This window comes from Bradysia coprophila, assembly GCF_014529535.1.
Source record: "Bradysia coprophila strain Holo2 chromosome IV unlocalized genomic scaffold, BU_Bcop_v1 contig_84, whole genome shotgun sequence".
Lineage (NCBI taxonomy): Eukaryota > Metazoa > Arthropoda > Insecta > Diptera > Sciaridae > Bradysia > Bradysia coprophila.
The window spans coordinates 5,095,716-5,115,989 of NW_023503376.1; the positions used below are offsets into that span (position 1 = coordinate 5,095,716).

A 20,274-nucleotide genomic window follows, 5' to 3' on the forward strand; every position below is an offset into this window, starting at 1 on the left:
ATCAAGGATGGCAACCTGGTCAAGGATCGAAAAATAAACCGTTGAGAAACGGACCAGGCACGGACAATAATAAACCCTTCAATAACGAGCAACAACCAACGAACGACATTGGTACTAGTCCTGCAGCTGTACCTCCTGCTGATAAACCAGCGACAAATAAATTCATTTTAATGGTCGGTGGTTTGCCCGGCAAAATGGATTTTAAAATACTGAAAGAGAACCTACAGTTCCAAGCGAACAAAGTGCACGGAAAGGTCAAGTACGTGAAGAATGGTCAAGCATTCATAACATTCAAAAACAAAGCCAATGCTGATCGAGCTGTGGAACTTTTCAATGGAAAACAAGTGTTTGGCAAAACGTTGAATGTCTCTTTCACCAAAAGTATTCCGTTCGAGAATCAGCCGAATGACAAACCGACATTAGGTTCTGATGCATCTGCTACTTCTATGGTTAAAAAAGTTGACGTTGCCGAAGGATCAAAGAAATCGAAAAATAAAGGCCCTAACAAAGACGACAGTAAGGTACTAGATCGAGCAGTATCCGGTTCGAATGTGAATTTGAGCAATGATCCTGTGTTAGCTGGACTTGGATCGATTATCGGCGGCATTGTTGCTAATAGAATAGCAGCTGCAAATCCTGGTAATAAAAGTCCAGAATCTTGTCCCATACAATAAATGAAGCAGCAAGCAAGATACTAAAATGGACAGCGATTGATGAGAATTCATTTCCATCGTCAATCGATGCACCATTCAATTTGCAAATATTCTTAATAAACGACTCGTCATTGGGATGGTTTGCATGTTAGTGAACCAGTTTATTAAGTTAGTGATTTTTAGCAACTGGCAACGCGAAAATAATTGGTTGCACAGTGTTTATAATCTAAATTTGTCGCGAGTCGACTCTTTTCGACTTGGAATTTCTTTTTAAAATTTTGAATTTTCTAATTTTGGAGAGATCAGGATTGGGATATCAATTTGATTTTTTCATATTTTTTTTGGTGGTGTGGGTCATATAATTGTTTTGGTCTTTAAATATGAAAAATCTATCGAAATTTGAAGAATGAAATAAAATTTGATTTGAACAAACGTTTTGACTTATGCACGCAACGCAAGCGGGTGGTAAGAGGCTCGGTAAGAGGAAATAATTTCCATAATTTCCAAAAGAACTTGAAGGGATTTCTAAGAAAGGCTGTTAACAGAGAAATCGAACCGTGGGCTCATTATTCACACATTGGAATATCGCCGAGAGAGTATGACGAATGTGGACGAAGTGGATCCGTGTGAAAGTGGAGAAAGGAAGTACATGAGGACAAAAGTGATGGAATTTTAAAATTTTTCTCGTGATTTCGTCCCTCACTTTGATTTGGTTTCCTCACTAACAGCCTTTTACGGCCAATAACAGGTGCAGTTCGGCTCAACTTGACTGCCAATGCCGAACCACGCCTCGAAGTATGCAAACTAACCTAACTGTAGTCTAGACACATACACACAAATTTATCATTTGGGTCACGTAATACAAGTCATTTAGTGCCTACATCGTTGCAGCCACCAAACACACTGCAACTACCTATATGGAACTGTCTGACACGTGAATAATCTGAACCGGATCATTTTCGTGGAATGTTAGTACCAACCCACTAAGCCATCCCTAATTGCCCAAAAACAATCGTCCAAAACAGATCAGTAACAGATGTATTGTTGACTCACTCACTTTTGAAGAAAAAAAACAGCTTCAGCCTGAAATCCCACTGAAAACATAGCTAACGCCGACCCGTACGAAACACCTATTCGTATCAAAAGCCTTTACTGTGAAACTCTTCATTTCTCTTACTTAATACTCTTCTCTACTGCAAAGCTATTCGCCCTTCAAAATCACTTTAATCATCTTTCTTTGCCTTGTTAGCATATACAAATAAATTGCCGGAGGCAATATAGACAGCCCCGTACGAAGTCAAATTTCATAAATTCCTATTTAAACAGCTATATACCGCTATATTTAACTATATTTCACTGTAAATAAACATTTCACAGAGGAATATGCTATTATATAGCTCTATATGCCTGTATATAGCTCAATATAGGTGAATATAGATATATATAGATGTCCATATATGGAATGCCTGAAACACCCCACCCCCACACACATAACAAATTATTTCCATGTTAACAGAAACACTCTAAGTACCATTTTTCCCAAGATATTTCTATTTTACTAAAATCCAATATGGCCACCGGCAGCCATTTTGTTAGGAGACCGGAAATTTGACCGACGCTTTACATTCGTTAATACCTTTCAAACAAAAAAAAATTCATGAAATTCGGTCAAAATTTACTCGAGATATTGACAAAATACTCCACCATCACTGTACGGCCGAGTAGCCAGATAAGAGCTCACTCCAAGAGACCTAGCTCACGCTCCGGAGAACATAATTTCAAAAACTTTTTTTTCCCTGATTGGTACTGTCAATACCTATCTAATCAAGCTAAAACGAACGAAATATGTTCAAATTTGGCCGACCTACAAGCAAAAACTGCTTGCCGCCCTGTGCCTGTTTCACACCAAGGGGTCTAACTCACGAGTCGGTCATCCGATTTCCATAAACTTTTTTTTTGTCGATCGGTATTGTAAATACCTTTTATTTGACGTATCACTTACAAGTTTAACGTTTAAATGTCCGGAGATATCTTCGAAAAACCGTAAAGCACTTATTGGGCCACAGCTCGGGAGGGGTCGATCCAAAATCACTCATCTTCGAACTTAGCCTGTCTTTTGACATTACCAAACGGGAAAAAATTTTTTCAAAATCGGATGCGTTTTACTCAAGTTATCGTGCAGACGGACAGACAGACAGACGGACATTTTTTTCGCGGATTTGGTATCTCTAGACAACCACAATAGGTTTCCCCTTACTCAGGGAGTCCAATTCGACGTGTTACAAACGTATGCGTAAACCTATAAGACCCCAGTACTTCGTACGGGTCTAAAAAGACACCTACATATGTAGAACAGAAACAGAACATCGAAATCTGTTTCCTGAGTAGCTCTATCTTTGCTTTCGGTCCGTTACCAACTCGTAATGTATAAAAAACCTGACTCCCACGTAACCAATCATCTACGGCTATTCATCTGTTACCGATAATGACGACAAAAATAATGACAAGCTCTGAGTAATATAGTCTTTTAAGTACAAGATTTGAAATCAACCGATAAAAAATACTTTGATCGATAGAAGTAATAGATCCGACAATAATACTAGTCATATGCTTGCCGTTGAAGTGAAACATTTTTTCAATATTTCGCTCGAAAATAATAACATGAAAATGAAGTAATAGATTCGGTAGTAAAACTGCTGACTGTCGTCTGTGAAAGGTTAATTTTCAGTCGATTTATGATTGGGTATCAATAAAAGGAGAATTTGAAAGAAGTTGCAAATTGGATCGAGACAAGGACTGTTTGATTGTTAAAAATAGATGAAAAGGCATCAATGAATAGGATGTCCGAAACTACACATTCATCAGTTATGTTGAAGCATTATCCCTGCATTGATTTATGGGTTCGATTATAGTTCATCCCAGCTAGATAATTGAATTTGAAAAATTTAATTTCCAATTGTTTCTGGCTAACAGAACTCTTTAGAACAAAGCAATGTTGCATATACTTCGTTAATCTTTCACAGACAGCCAGGCGCATCACCAATTCAATTTTATGTTAAAGCTATACTGATTAAAGCATTTTCACGAGATTGTTGAAAAATCTTTTGCTTCATAAATTTTAATGTTAGTCCTTTACGCGACCATGCCACCGCATTTAATGCGGCGCATTAGCCAAAGCTCATTGCTTATTTTTGACGTTGATGTTTAGTAACAGATGATATAAACAGCAACAAAGTTTCAAATTTAATATCTCCCTCATGCATGTGCACGGCCACTTCATTCAATAATCCCACAATGTATTTGAATTCACACAAATGCAATTCAACTTTATCGAGAAATATCGATTCGGAAAAGTGTGATAAATAATTCATTTATTTTGTTGCACACTGTAAATTCCATGATTTCCATTTTGTCACTGCAAGTTGACGATATGACGTGGAATAGGTATGTATGTAACGTAGAGAGTGTTGCTGTATACGTTCACATTACATATAATATGCGAAGATTTACATGCTATTGCAATGCCATTTACCACGTTGAAGAGCCGAAACAAAAGACAACGTTACGTTTTACTCTAAACTCTAGTGGTGCATAGAAGACACAATGGAATTTATGGATGGATGGATGGATGGATGGATATAATGAATTATTCACGATTTAAATATACCGAAGGCCCAACAATAGGGCGTATCGAATTTTGAGAATTTTAAGGGTCGCGATAGCCTGTGTGCGGAAAATGTAGATCATTGAAAACTAAGTCCAGGCATATGGTTGATGGATCCGAAGGTGCCCGGGAAGAAGTCCCACCGGACGACTTTAACTTTCAAATGGTCATAACTCGGAAAGTTAAGAGTATTTCTGAAAACAATGTTCTAGCAGGATGTAGAGCGTTAAAAACTCTACAAAACTGCCAAAGAAACCGATGGTTTAAAAGGTGTGTCTGTCGAGGTTTTCTAACATCGAAAGTTCGACATTTTGGTTTTTGACTTTTATTTCCTGAGAGACAAATTATTAACTTTAGCTTTTGGCATGAGGTTGTAGAGGAGGTCGAGTACTAGGAGGTCGAGAATTCGGTGTAGCACATTTTGTACTACAAAATCTGAGAAAGTGAAATTTGTGAGAAAAACAACAAATAATCGTTTTAATTAGTTATTTGACCCACAAACAGTAGTAAGAAGTCGATTTCGTTGCAAATACACATTTTTCGATATTTTTACAAAAGGTTGAACTTCGTGGTATACCGTGTCAATATAATGTGCTACATCGAGATCCCAAATATTTTGTAAAAGAGTTCAGCTACTGTTATGGAATATTATGTGCACTTACTGGCCAAGGTTACCTCGACTCAGCAACACCGGTTTCAGTGTCTGCACTGGCTTCGTGGGCGACGTGGGTACACTTAAAAAGTTCATTCATTAATGTTGAAAAAGTGGTTTCGGATGGATCGCCGACCGGGACAATGCCTAGTGTACTGGTAGTACTCGACCTCCTCTTCAACCTCATGCCAAAAGCTAAACTTAATAATTTGTCTCTCAGGAAATAAAAGTCAAAAACGAAAATGTCGAACTTTCGATGTTAGAAAACCTCGACAGACACACCTTTTGGACCATCGGTTTCTTTGGCAGTTTTGTAGAGTTTTTAACGCTCTACATCCTGCTAGAACATTGTTTTCAGAAATACTCTCAACTTTCCGAGTTATGACCATTTGAAAGTTAAAGTCGTCCGGGGGGACTTCTTCCCGGGCACCTTCGGATCCATCAACCATATGCCTGGAATTAGTTTTCAATGATCTACGTTTTCCGCACACAGGCTATCGCGGCCCTTAAAATTCTAAAAATTCGATACGCCCTACCCAACAATGTCATAACCGAAAACTTAATGCACTGTGTATACTATGCACATACCTACATGCACAAGAGTGGTGCATAAGAGCTGTATATAAGTGTTCGCTCTGGAATCAGCTTCTTTACCAACCATACGTCAATTTAATCTTAATTCTTTGGAAGGAAAATTCCATCAAAAATTAACTCTTGTTTACCATGTTTTCTGTGAACATTTTTGATTGTTGAGAAAGGTCTTTGTGTTTTACATCCCTTTTCTTCTGTATAATTTCATAATTTACATTACATTATGCAGAATGTTTTCAAAGTACTTTGCCCTGGTTTTCTAATTTCTATACAGCAATAGAATGGGGAAAGGGAGAAATGGCTTTTTTATGGTAAAAGTAACAATCAACAGCAAAAAAATATGCTGAAACGAAATGACTTTGATGTCTATTCAAGATGATGTTTCACTATGTGTCTACGTACGCGTTAAATGTTTTTAGTTTTCTTTTTAATGTAAACAAGATTCTCCAACCAAAACGAAAGGAGTGGGAAAGGAGTATATATACAGACAAATGTGATATCTGTTGTCGACAGGGCTCCTTTTGTAGTTGGGTAAGTTTAAACTAATGAAGTAAAAGATTACTTTTCAATCTTTGGAAAATACTTTGATGAAAATAAGGATCAGATCCGTTAATACGATGAGACTGTTTCTGTCCACTAATAGGGTATTGGTACAGGAAACTTGACGAACTTGATTTTCAAAAATCAAGTTGGAATACGAACCTATACTTTGGGCGATAAATTGGGGGCGTTGAAAATTTGAGGAATTTTGAGTAATGAGCATATAAGAAATGGCAAATGAAACGCGTTTCGTTGTAACGTTTGAGAGTGTTCCTTCCACCAAATATATTTTTTACGTTTTTAATATTCCCCTCCCTATGTCAGGTCAAACGAAAGTAGAATTGTTGGGTAAATACATAATAAGTCAACCTATAAATTAGAAATTATAAATCATCTCCCTATACAAGACGTACAGAGCAAAAATGTGTAATTTTCAACGTCAGTCATCTGCGAAACAAATCTAAAATTGAATCATAATTTGATGGAAGAATGGCAAATCCGTACCAAACGACCGAATAATTTTGTAAAGATGAAGTAACTTCGGATACCAAGAAAAAACGAGATTCTTTCGTTGAATATTCATTTATCCTTGATAAAAGTTTGGGTTGAGAAAAAACACCTTTCAAAAACGACCTACCACCTGTTTTCAACTGCGATTGCCGTGGAGTCCTTTCGAACATACCTGATGTTTCGACGAAAGTCTTTTGGTTATTGCCATTATACAAATTCAATTTTAAAGAATGAATTGCACAACTCACTCGACTACGCTTTTTTGTATTTAATTTAAATATCCAGGCACCTCAACACGAATGCAAGCAATGTTCTGGAAATTAACTTAACTTTTCCATTTTAGAATTAAAACGCATTTCTTTGCTAGCACTGGCACTGTACTGCCATCTTCCTCACCTAATCTGATTCGATTACATCAGCTACAACTCTGACGAAGACAAATGCCACATCTTTTATGGAGACATTTTTTCATTCAATTTCTGTTGCAGTGATTTAATGGAGTTTTAATTTTGCCACAATAGTGGAAACATAAATCTTTTTATTCACTCGACAATGACGTGCTCTCGTTTCATAAAATTTACGATGTTAGTGCAGTTGAAGATTTATCGGAACAAAATATGATTCACTTAATGATAGAACTATTCTGCGTTAGAGGCGATGGGATAACTTTGACTGTGAATGATACGTTTCATTGCACTCAGTTTATTGATGTCCTTAAATGTTAAATGTTGAGTAAGGGTTATGAAAGGCGTGGGGTAATTTGGCACACGGTGCTAAAGTAACGCATTTTTCAACTACGTAAAAGGTGAACTCGCACACGATTTTTCGATATCAAAGTTTTGTAAAAGGAGTCATTAAATCGGTGACATGGCTAAATAGCATTTGCAGCAATAAACTTGCGTATGCTAGCTCACCTTTTACGTAGTTTAAAATTGCGTTCTTTTGTCACCGTGTAGTGTGCCAGATTACCCGATACCTTACGAAACTATGGACTGAGCTTACCTTTATCATCTGTTACCGACAACAAGTAAAACAAGAAGTGATGAGCTATGGTTAATATGGTTTTATAAACATTAAAATGAATTCTAAAACAAATGAAGTAAAAGATTTTGTCAAGCACTAAGGCGATACTTTGAACAACAGAATTAACAGATACTCAAACGCGATACGCGTGCCGTTTTTAAACGGTTAAGTTTCAACAACCCAATGTGGAAATTGAATAAGTTTTGCGTATGGCATATTCCGAATATTTCAATTAGAAGAATTATTGCTGCGATGTAAGAGATGCATGCATGCAATAAACATTCAGCAGACCATACAAATGCTATGGCAATGACTTTAAATTAACTTAGAAAGTTTCTGTGGCCAGATAGCCATCAGCGCAAATAAAGTTTTCGATTTCCATAATAAATAATGAATATTTTGCTGGTGTGGCTAAATGCATTGTATGTATACTAGCATTTTCAGAGCTTTCAGCCATATTTCATTTAGGGTAGGCTTTTAGCACGGTAGAGTAAAATAAACTTTTCATGCCAGCGCGCGGAATGTGAAAATAAAAATTTGGAACCACGTACGTACTGTGCTTTACATGATCAGACAATGTGAAGGCATATTTCATATGATCGAACCGTCATTTACACTAACACGTAAAACATAATACGTACCTCGCCCTCGGCTTAGAACACAAATTTCCCCTACGTGTGTAAGCTAAATTTTCCCACGGACAGGTACGTAACATACGATTACGCTACCGTCCTTTTAGAAACAATTTCTCATCAGTTGAATCAAAAGTTGTAACGGATTTAATGTTGCACGCTGGTCGTTTGTTAAGGGTCAAGCAGACGCATTCTTAGACATAGAAATAGATTCATCAAAGTGTCGGACCCTACATCATTGTACTAATTAGTATCGAATAATGTAACCGATGCGATATCGGCGATACCACATGTTGATCGTTCGATACAATCTGCCATGAATGACATTGTTCGTCATCCGTACTTTGTTATCGTTATTGTATTGAAATAACGTGAGTAAAGTTTTCGTTAGATGCGAAACTTTGTTATTGCAAAATGACCACTTTGAGTGTTACAATACATTGAAAAATAGACAACAACAAAAGTCACACCAGCCGGTGAACAAAGAAGTTGTTGTCTCAACTTCTTCGCAATTGAATGTGACACTTACGTTTAATTAAATTCCCGTTTCTTCTGGTAAAATCTGCCGAATACAGCAGTAATTTTTTTTTTTCAATTTTGATTACAATATTTGATCGTGTTCAGCGTTTTGTCGATTCACTGACACGTTTTCCGTTTACACTTATACGCGTAAACAATTTCCGATTTCACAACGTTAATTGTACAATAATACAAAAATTAAATTTTCAAAAATATTTAAGAACACATCTTACACGATGCACAGCATTCGGGAAACTAGCACAGCTGTCAAAATCGGTCAGACAGTGCTCTAAAGCCGTCCCATTTTTGTGTGCTTTTTTCAGCAAACTCAGCACTTTGACGCTCACATCGATAACGAGTGGCCGTTTACGTCCAATTTAATTTTTTTTTAAAGAGATTCGAAGGGTTCATGAGCCTTTAGACGCGACAAGGTATCGCAATATAATGGTCATTTCTGTTCAGTACTTCTGATGTTTAAAGTTTTTCCTACTCATTATCGTCGTTGTCGTTGTCGATAACAGATTTTAAAAGGATTAGGTTTGAGAATGGATTGGGTTCTTGATGGAATGTTTGTAACTCCCTATCTTTGAGAAAATGTTTTCTCAAATTTTCGGGAATTTTTTCGAAAGAAAATATCTTCTCAAAGATAGGGAGTGTAGTTACAAACATTCCATCAAGAACCCATTCCATCTTATATCAATCTTGTTCGAAACGACAAGCGTATCATTACATTTTTGCCATTTCCACCGGTCAAAGTTTCAATAAAACTTTTGGAAGACGGGGGGTATGGCATCTATCTGACAACAGCGATAAACCATTAGCTCCGATAAATATAGCGCTGTAAAGGAAAATGTATTTTTAAACTACAGTGAACGACATCTCAAATGTCTCACTGTCAAATTTTTCTGAGAATTTTATTGTGTCATTGCAAATTCACAATGACATTCTCTGAAAAAAATGACAGTGAGACATTTGAGATATCGTTCACTGTAATAAACTGCATCAATCCAATAATCTGTTGAATAATTTGGATCAAAAGATGTAATGAAATCGATAATTTTACCCAATGTCGATTGCAATTGGTTATAATATGCCTTCCGTGTCTTGTCAAGACTATAGTCAAATTAATTGGCTTTGTTTCGATAGAAATTTAGTTCAAAACTGAAATTTCAAACGAACTGTCTATATCCAATTTGGCTGCGTTGACGTCGGTATCGAATATGAAATTCCAATCACTTACCTCGGATAAATATTCAGTTCAATTGAAAAGCGAAAACGTCTATGTAATGAATAATCAATCAGTCATTTAATATTTGATGATATTCCGATATGTGTGTGGTACAGACGCTACCCGTTGCTAAACTTTACATGATGAGAGGTGATGCACCAAAAATTTATAAAAACTCTTGACGGTTGGAATTTCTTTTCTTTTTTCATGAAGAGGAAATGTCGAACGCCGTCCCTATTTTCTAGAATTTTTAGAACATTTTAGAAATTTTGTACAAAATTCTGCAATTTCGCACAATTTTCTTAAATTACAAAATGTGTAGAAGCTTAAGAGGCATCGATGCTTTGCTGAAAAGCATACATTTTGGCGTTTTTTAAATACTGGAATTTAGTTTACTTTTGATGATATCTTTCTACCAATATCCTTTTTCAAAAATGTACGGCCGCAATTCCGACCACGAATGTGTTATCTTTCAACAGAAAATAGAGTTGGTTGTAGAAGTTCGAACAACCCTGAGAAAACTGAGCAGTTTATGAAAATTTCGTTAAACTGCTCAGTTTTCTCAGAGCTTCAGGACGCCGCTAACTTAATCAGCTGTGGGTTAGCTCTAGTGTTGCTTTTAGTCCATTGCTAGTTTGTAACGTTAAAAATCCAACGCTGATTTAGTTAGCGGTGTCCTGAACGCTGATTTAGTTAGCGGTGTCCTGGTCAAACAACTACAACTGAGACTAATTTTTATTTAAAGTTAACACATTCGTGGCCGTTATTGCGGTCGTACATTTTTCAAAAAGGATTCTGATGAAAAATGAATTACGAGTAACAACACAAATGTAGGCTACAATTTTAGCTGAGTCGTGATGCCTCTTAACCCGTCTCAGACGGCAAGCATAGTAACAGTTTTACTATCTGATTTGTTACTTCATTTGATCAAAGATTTTCAGAGATTTATTTCAGAAATCTTTTACTTCATTTGTTTCGAACATGATTTTTGCTATATAAGACCTCATCAGTCAGAGCTTGGACCTCAGGATAAACAGCAGTTATATTTTTGTAATCAAACTACTTACCAGTAGGGTCCGAACTGTCTTCGATGCTTCCCGCAGGTCGCAAAAAAACTAAAAATCGATCTGATTTCCCATCGAAATATTTTCTTGTTATGTTATTCGTACTCGTGGTGCTGCCCTCAACAAAAACCACTAAAAACATTTCTTGTCCACGCGAGGTCGAATAAAAAAATTTTCAAGCTCACCGTAAATCGTTTGAAGTCAGTAGTTAAGCGAAATTTTCATAAGTGCTACTCAGTTTTCTCATAGCTGGAAAAACTGCTACAACCAACTCTATTTCCTGTTGAAAGCTCTATTTTCTGTTGAAAGCTAACACATTCGCGGTCGTTATTGCAGACCTATATTTTTGAAAAAGAATTCTGGTAGAAAGATATCATCAAAAGTAAACTAAAATTCGGTATACGCCAAAATGTTTGCAATTCAGCAAAGCATCGATGCCTCTTAAGAGTCAATTCGCTGGAGTAATTGATAAAAAACGATTTTCGCGACAACTCCGGAGAAAATTTTTCTAAGGGCCATGTCAGCCCAACAAAATTTTTTCGGGAAAAAAGTTGTTCCACGATATTATCAGAATTGAACGACGATTCATTTGAGCCATAGCTCGTTTGGATCGCCGTCGGCTTGAATCCCGATTCCATATAAGCTGTTCGAAGTTTTGGCGAAGTGACTCTTAAGAAAATTTTAGAAACTTCTAAAAGTTGTAGAAAATTTTGGAAAACATTTTCTAGAAAATAGGCATTTCGCACTGTCGCAGCCACATATCCATAGTGAAATTGAAGATTGAAATAAAAGAATCTTTCCTTGTTTTCGTTTTATTATTTATTGTTAATGATTTATTTGAGTCATTTCGTGCGTCACAAAAACAATTTTTTTTTACTGATTTTCTATAGTAATTAATATTATGGGTAAAAATGTCCATGCAATATTAAACTGTGTAAGTCTCTACGCTTTAACTACACGATTCATTTTTAAATATTTAAATTTATTTTTCCATTTATCATTTCGTTTTGTCATTCAGTTTTTCCAACATTTTTGTTTTGTCCTTCCTTTTGTTTCTCGTTTTTTTTTTTTTCATTAAAAATTTAATTGTTAACTCATTTTGCATTTGCATTTTGTTTTAGTTTTTAAATTTATTGGGGGAATGGTTTCTTTATCGTCTGCTGTTAATACACATTCACATTACATCTGATTTCCATTCGTCCTCGTAATTATCAGATATTTTTTTATCATAAAATATTCAGTCTTGGGAATAAAACTAACAAAAAAAAGAAAATTCGCTCAACAACGCGAGGTAAAGTTGAATTCACTTGACATTACCTCATGTCATTGGGTTAACTATCTTCCATTTACATGGGACAACTAATGAGAATGTTTCGAATGTTTCAAGCAAAAGGTGCCGTGATGGAATCCATTATTTGTCCCATTGGTATGCAGCGTACATACTAGCCTATGGGGCACACGATCGAAATTGTTTCTCCCACAACTCATACACTCATCTCAAAATATTTAGCAGGAAATTCATGTATTTGGTTGCTTAAATTCCAACAGTTCCACTTCTCACAACATGTACTGTCGATATGATCATATGAAACGTACGGGACTACGAAAAACAGAGAGTCGCATGAATATTGCTGAGTATTTTGAGGTGAGTGTACCTCGTCTACGGCTCTGTTCAGACACAGAAAGTTTCATTTTCATTATTTGTCGCATAGATAAATGGAGTAGACTACAATTCCATGCTAAATTTTAGAAGTCACTGTGTCGGGCTCGACTTTTAAGTGGGAAAATATGATTGCATTAAACCAAACGTTCAGAGCCGGATTAAGACTTCGGGCGCCACTGGGATATTTGATTTTCAGCACAAAGCAAAGACGTATCGTTGAAATTTCCAGCGCCAATTTTCACCAGTTTTATTCAGCGCCAAGGGGCTAAGTGTTAATACGGCTCTGCAAACGTTTTCCATTTTCAAATATATTTAACCGAAAACAACGGCAAGGAAACACAAGTCCAAACAATTTCACAGAAAAATTAGTTCTGAAAGCACTGACCCGTTCATTTAACTAATCAACGAACTAAACCAATCAAGTGCATTATTTCGGTTGTTTTCAAGCGTACAAGCGACCATAAATTATCTCCTGCCAAAATATTTTTGAATTTTAATGTTTCTAATTTTTTGTCCGAGCTTGACGACATTGACATTGTGAATTCTCTTTAAAAATTTTGTTGAATTTTCGATTGCAGAAAACAAAACTAAAATTTCGCTTTTAATTTAGGATTTTAGAGAATACGAGACTCGAAGCTTAGCAATAATTTCTCTCTACATTTTCGATTTAAAAACCTGAATCATTTTAATTCCACTTCGCGGCAGCATATAAGTTGTAACAATAACGATTAGAGTAGAATGAACATCAGCTTAAAAAGGGAAAAAGGAGCTCCTTACAGCCACTCGTTACAACTACAACTACATTATTAGAGACGGTGAATCAAGCACTCACTCAGAAGACATAAAACCTACATAACAAAGAGACTGAAAGTTGGAGCTACTTCTGTTTTCAATTTGGCACTCGTATTAACTTTGATTCATTTTACCCGTTTAAAGTTCAGAAAAAAGGAAACGGCAAATGAAAAACCGCTTACACTTTACTTGTTACATAATGTTATATCAGCAAACCTTTTAACCGAACACGTTTTGCATATTCAAACATTATGAAAAGTGCTAACAAGTTACAATCCGACTGAAAGTCGTTATAAAACTCTTCAAATATCGTGTGTGTGTGTTTATTTACTTAAATGCTTTTTACGTTGACTAAAAGTAAGGTATTTTAAGTGCAAAAAAATGTGCTAGAATTCTGTTTTACATTTTTTGTGAATTTATATAAATAAATCGTTTAAAAATTTCAATTCGAAAATGGTTTCTCGATAAACATTTGACTGAGAAAAATAATTTATTTCATGCCAATGAAAATACAATTTCAAATTCAAGAGATGAGCCAAGTATACGGCCAGCCGGTGAAATGAAATTTTGACACAAAATGTATGGGCCATCTGTCAAAATGTTCAGCTCGCGTGGAAAAATGATGAGAATTTCATTTCACTGACTGGCTGTGTACCAGACTTTAAACGGCAGTGAATCCAACCGGTACAAAATTCGTATTCAATTTACCGGTAAACGTCACATTCAAACGGTATTTATCCAAATTTCTCATTGTTCTATCTAGTCTTTTCAACCACTTTACCTAGTTTAATGCTTAGTTTCCACTTACCAAAAAAGTGCTCCGTGTGAGAGACAAATTTGAATTTTTTCAATTTTTTCTTTGTTTTTTTGACAGCTTGCTCTCTCGCGGCTCTCTCACGGAGTACTTTTTGATGAGTGGGGACACTTATGCTTAGTTTCCTCTTTCCAAAAAAGTGTTCCGTGTGAGAGACAAAATTGAATTTTTTTCAATTTTTTCTTTGTTTTTTTGACAGCTTGCTCTCTCGCGGCTCTCTCACGGAGTACTTTTTGATGAGTGGGGACACTTATGCTTAGTTTCCTCTTTCCAAAAAAGTGCTCCGTGTGAGAGACAAAATTGAATTTTTTCAATTTTTTCTTTGTTTTTTTGACAGCTTGCTCTCTCGCGGCTCTCTCACGGAGTACTTTTTGATGAGTGGGGACACTTTTGCTTAGTTTCCTCTTTCCAAAAAAGTGCTCCGTGTGAGAGACAAAATTGAATTTTTTCAAATTTTGCTTTGTTTATTTGACAGCTCGCTCTCTCGCGGCTCTCTCACAGAGTACTTTTTGATGAGTGGGGACACTTATGCTTAGTTTCCTCTTTCCAAAAAAGTGCTCCGTGTGAGAGACAAAATTGCATTTTTTCTTTGTTGACAGCTTGCTCTCTCGCGGCTCTCTCGCGGCTCTCTCGCGGCTCTCTCACGGAGTACTTTTTGATGAGTGGGGACACTTATGCTTAGTTTCCTCTTTCCAATAAAATGGTGCTCCGTGTGAGAGACAAAATTGAATTTTTTCAAATTTTGCTTTGTTTATTTGACAGCTCGCTCTCTCACGGCTCTCTTACGGAGCACTTTTTGTTGAGTGGAGTGGGCACTTTAAGTTAAGTTCTACAGGCGTTGATTTTATCGAATTTCTCTAAAGGCGACTAAATTCTGTATGTGTATTAGGCCTGTTCATTTTTGAGAAATAGTCTCAAATTCATCTGGCATGGTGTCTATCTGGTCCGAAAGGCTAAAATATTGGACCCGTATTTTTTTAGAATTTAAAAAAATAGTTTAGATCTGGGGAGCGAAGCATTTGTTCAAATGTACGAAAGAGAGGAGAATGATGGTGTATATCTTTTTTACTCTTCTAACCAACGCATTCGTACATATGAACAAATGCTTCGCTCCCCAGATCTAAACTATTTTTTAAAATTCTAAAAAAAATACGGGTCCAATATTTTAGCCTTCCGGACCAGATAGACACCATGCCAGATGAATTTGAGACTATTTCTTGAAAATGAACAGGCCTAGTAAGTATTCACTCCGTAAGTGCGGTCGAAATTCAAAATGGAAAGTGCGGAGGTCTTTTTAACGTAGCGTCATTTTCTTACAGGGAAGCGTTGAAATGTATTTTTTGGTTCACTTTTTCATCGAATCGTTCACTTAAAATTCAAATTTTAGGCACACTTACCACGTGAATTGTTCAATAAAATGTCAAAAAGAGAATCTCGACAAAAATTACAATAAAATTGGTATAGTCTTAAGGGGTTGGTGCAAGATGTATAACTTCACTCGCTTTCGGTTCAATATGAAAACCTTGCACTTTTCTCAATACAATTCCTTAAGTGAGTCCATTCACTCAATGGTGTATGCTATCCCTAATGTATGCAATTTAAGAACATCGCTTGAATGATTCTTTTGTTTAACAAAGTATTATTAATTGCGAAAACTTTCCGTCGAAAACGAACTTTTCCACGACATCTTACCAACATGCCCTAAATATTAAATTTTAATGAAAATGCGAGCGAGCATGTGTCTCATGAAAATAAGACACAACGAATATTCAATTAACGAGTTAGAGAAGTACGTAATGACTATGTCAATCTAGTATTGGAACCTTTTTGCTGTTAACAGTTGATTCATTGGAATGTTCTCGGTATTTTTATCGTTGCGCTTTAGCAACGGACTATTGCAGTACATATCAGGACATATTTCAAAGTAGGAACTTATGAGTGTTTTCAGATGTTGATTAGTGTGCTAATGGACATGTAACTTGAAATGAAAAATTGGTGCACGAGAACACGTACCTTGAGAGGAAGCCTTGATAAAAAATAACTGTTCGTGGAAGAGGATCATTAAGAAGGTCGTAAATAATTACATGATCCCCGGAAGACCTCTCCTATTGTACCATCCGGCTACACGTACTATGCGACCAATGACATGGTAAACGTTTTCATTCGAATATTGTTCAACGTTTGATAGAAAATCTATTACTTCAATAGTTGCAACATGCTGTTCTGTATGTAAGAGCTTGTGTAAGAGAACACACACTAGCCAGAGCTCATCGCCTTTTATATGTCCGCATTTTCGATAGCAGATTACATCCGACATTTTCATAAATTAGAAATAATTTCGTTGAAACTTAAAAGGAAACCCATTGAGCTGGCGGTGTATGCACAGCATATTATAACCAAAACCAATAAACAGTGAAAATTATCTTTTAAAGTTAATGTCGATAATTGCCTTCGTTAAAATGAGGTTTCCGTCGTATATTTAATAACCACAACGGAACGTAAATGAAAATATTTTTATCAGAAGGCAGAAGGAGAGGCGGAGAGATGGGATCTTTTGTAACGTTCTCGTTACGGGAACATTTTCGGCATTGTGTAAAGTTAATTCATCAAAATAAATGGGTTTCAATAGAAATTTTCTGCGCAAACTTTTTCTATGCATGGAAAACACCGCCGTATATTGCTGATGAGAATGAATATATTGATCAAATTAACAACGTCCGACCGGGGTTTTTTGAAATAATTCAATTGTGTTTTGCACTTTTACTTCAGATGAGTGCATACACCGTAATTGGACAGCACAGGAAGGCGCAATTTTTCATAATGTTGTAAAGGATCGACGTAAGTCTATTTGAAAATATTTTTTAATGCAGAGGAAGTGTTCATTAGTGTTCTGGGCAACGTTCTTGTGGAATAAACAGAGGCCGCTTTATTGAACAGGAACAAGAAACAAACACGAGTAAAATGTCTGTGGTTGAAAAACGTTGTATGACCGATAAACAACCAATTTTGTAATGGAGATGACGAGTTTATAATTCATTTGCTTTTGTTTTACGATTTCTAACCGATGAAGAGACTATCCCTTAAAGCATTTGTTGGCTTAGCTTTAGCGAAGAGCCAGAAATCATGTTTTAAGAATCAATCAATCCTCCTCCGAATGCAACAATTTTATTGTATTTCAAAAATGTTGTCAATTCAATTCGAAATAATTATTAGAGCGAAGTTTGTAAAGTTTGTTTGAATGAAATTAGTTGTTAATCGAAATGACTGGGACTGAAATCGCTTTCCACAAAAACAGCTGGACACAATTGAATGTTGTGTTAATGCTGTTCAAATTGATTTCAGTCGGACAAATGTTTCTGGCAGCTGGAAATAATTTACAAAAATAAATAGTTGTTCATCTGTTTCGGGTGATTGGATCTAGAGACGAACCGGTCAAAATGAGTTTAGACTCAGAATTTTTTGGCGGGAAGATACTGAAATGATTATTTTGAAATATTTTCTTTTAAGCTTCGGGAAGATCTGAAGCAAAAGGAACCAGCACGATTATGGATTGAAGTTACGTGAGATTCGTGAGATATGAATCCCGACCTTAGATCAACTTTTTAGTATATTTTCTCGTCTGTTTCGATCATGGAATCGCTGAATAATGGTAACAACTGGAGGATGAAGAAGCGAATTGTCTGTTGAATCCTTACAGTGCTCACCAGGCCCGGACTGGCCATATGGTGAATTCGGGGAATTCCCGATGGGCCTTTTGGATTTTTGTATGAGAATTTTTAATTTGTGGGCCTTTTTAAATTGAGTTGCAAAGAGCCCCCGATGGGCTTTTTCGAGCCAGTCCGGTACTGGTGCTCACAAAGCAATAGCTTCCTACGCCACATACATCTATCCCTCACAAGCAGAGGCGCCGACTACGGTCTTGCCGCGAGGCTCGGGCAACACTATGACCAAATTAGTCGAGGCTGAGCAACACTATGACTCGTCGACACAATAAATATAATTTTTACATCAAAAATGATTTAAACTGTAGAAGAAAACGAGCATGTTAGTCAAAAATTCTCGCTGCGTGGCATTTCACTTTAAGAACAATTCCAACGTTAGCTTCACTACTTTTTCGGAATTCTACATAATTTAAAATAAATCCTTCGGTTCCACACGATAACTCGACTAACATCTTTTTATCGCTGTTCTAGTTTTGTAAGAGTACAACATTAGGAAAGTAAGTGAGTCATTACATGACAAATTTGAATGTGTGTGTGAGTATATGTATTCAAGTGTGAATGTTTATGAAACAAGAGCGTTAGCAAAGTTTTTGAGGGACCGTATTGAAACGAACTTTATCTTCATCCGAATTTACACTGGCAGCACAATTAAGAAAAAAATCGCTCGCTACGCTCGCAATTATCTTTTATTCTTTACAAAGCTTATGGTTCTTATAAAGAAGTTTCGCCCAATGTTCAAAAGTGCCCAGGACACGGCTGTTTATCGATAATTAAATTTTACAAAAGCATCAATTAATAAAACATAAATTTTCGATCATACAAAAAAGCGACTTTTTTGGGCAACACTATACGAAAAAAGAAGTCGGCGCCTCTGCTCACAAGGCCAATGTTTGTAACCTATAGCCTCATATTGTTACATTAATCTCTTAAGGACGAAAGTCCGCAGAACAAACATTTTTGGTTTAAGGTAGTGTACCAATATGACATGGATCTAACATCTTAGTCCTATAAGGGACCTCTCGATCTGATTGAGATTTCAATTTACTATCTTCGAGAGACACAACTGCTCTTCTACTACTCTTCTATTTCCACAGTTTGTTATGAGAATTCATTCGTTTCCATCAACGTCTTTTAAAGACATTAACATCCAAGAAAATTTATTTTTACATTCGTGCTAACAGACAGCTAACAGACGTTGAAGTCAATATGAGTACAGTCGAGCAACGTACTAATTCGACTTTAATTTTGTTTCAGCTGTTTCCGCTGGGCTTTAGTTTGTAAATGGATGGATGCATTGCTTAACGCATCATGTTCATACAATTGAAAGTAGAACAGATGTCTAATTCATCCAGTGAAGACGGCTGGAACCAACGCACTTCAAGCAAAAGTGATACTCTAAATAGGGTGCTGAAACTTGACAGTGCTCCATACAAAATTTTACACTGTAAAAAGAGTGGGGATAAAATTGCATACAAAAAGTACTCTATTTGACAGCTGTCATTAATAGCACTTTTGTAAGCAAAAGTGGTACTCTAAATACGGTACTGAAACTTGACAGTGCTACATACAAAATTTTACACTGTAAAAAGAGTGGGGATAAAATTTCATACAAAAAGTACTCTATTTGACAGCTGTCATTAATAGCACTTTTGCAAGCAAAAGTGGTACTCTAAATAGGGTACTGAAACTTGACAGTGCTCCATACAAAATTTTACACTGTAAAAAGAGTGGGGATAAAATTTCATACAAAAAGTACTCTATTTGACAGCTGTCATTAATAGCACTTTTGCAAGCAAAAGTGGTACTCTAAATACGGTACTGAAACTTGACAGTGCTCCATACAAAATTTTACACTGTAAAAAGAGTGGGGATAAAATTTCATACAAAAAGTACTCTATTTGACAGCTGTCATTAATAGCACTTTTGCAAGCAAAAGTGGTACTCTAAATACGGTACTGAAACTTGACAGTGCTACATACAAAATTTTACACTGTAAAAAGAGTGGGGATAAAATTTCATACAAAAAGTACTCTATTTGACAGCTGTCATTAATAGCACTTTTGCTTGAACTGCGTTGCTGGAACTAAATTTAAGCAGAATTTATATGTTGGCTGACTTAGTGTATGATAACAACAAACTAATAAGTCCTATTTTGTATGTGAGTGACAGATGACAGAGTCCTAGTAATATGGCAGAGTCGTTGGGGA

At 36.2% G+C, this 20,274-nt stretch overlaps 2 protein-coding genes and 1 long non-coding RNA gene across 4 annotated transcripts in view; 1 reads left to right on the top strand and 2 right to left on the bottom strand.

Moving 5' to 3' along the window:
- Positions 1 to 1,085, top strand: part of LOC119072584 — a 2,463-nt gene extending 1,378 nt beyond the window's left edge. For both annotated transcript variants that reach the window (XM_037177835.1, XM_037177834.1), the window contains one exon: positions 1 to 1,085. This exon is cut by the window's left edge and continues 457 nt beyond it. In XM_037177835.1, the coding sequence (XP_037033730.1) occupies positions 1 to 674 (674 nt within the window). In that variant the 3' untranslated portion in view covers positions 675 to 1,085.
- LOC119072607 (dead end protein homolog 1-like) overlaps positions 1 to 9,050 on the bottom strand; it is a 21,673-nt gene extending 12,623 nt beyond the window's left edge. Inside the window, exon 1 of the mRNA XM_037177862.1 lies at positions 8,795 to 9,050. The gene's annotated coding sequence lies outside the window, so the exon portion shown is untranslated. The remainder of the gene's footprint in view (positions 1 to 8,794) is intronic.
- A 3,559-nt stretch (positions 9,051 to 12,609) lies between these two features.
- Positions 12,610 to 20,247, bottom strand: LOC119072623. The gene is made up of 3 exons (XR_005086889.1): positions 20,235 to 20,247; positions 16,471 to 16,475; positions 12,610 to 14,178 (listed from the first exon to the last, which is right to left on the bottom strand). It is a non-coding gene; the product is annotated as an uncharacterized LOC119072623 (long non-coding RNA).
- Between the last annotated feature and the right edge of the window lie 27 nt (positions 20,248 to 20,274).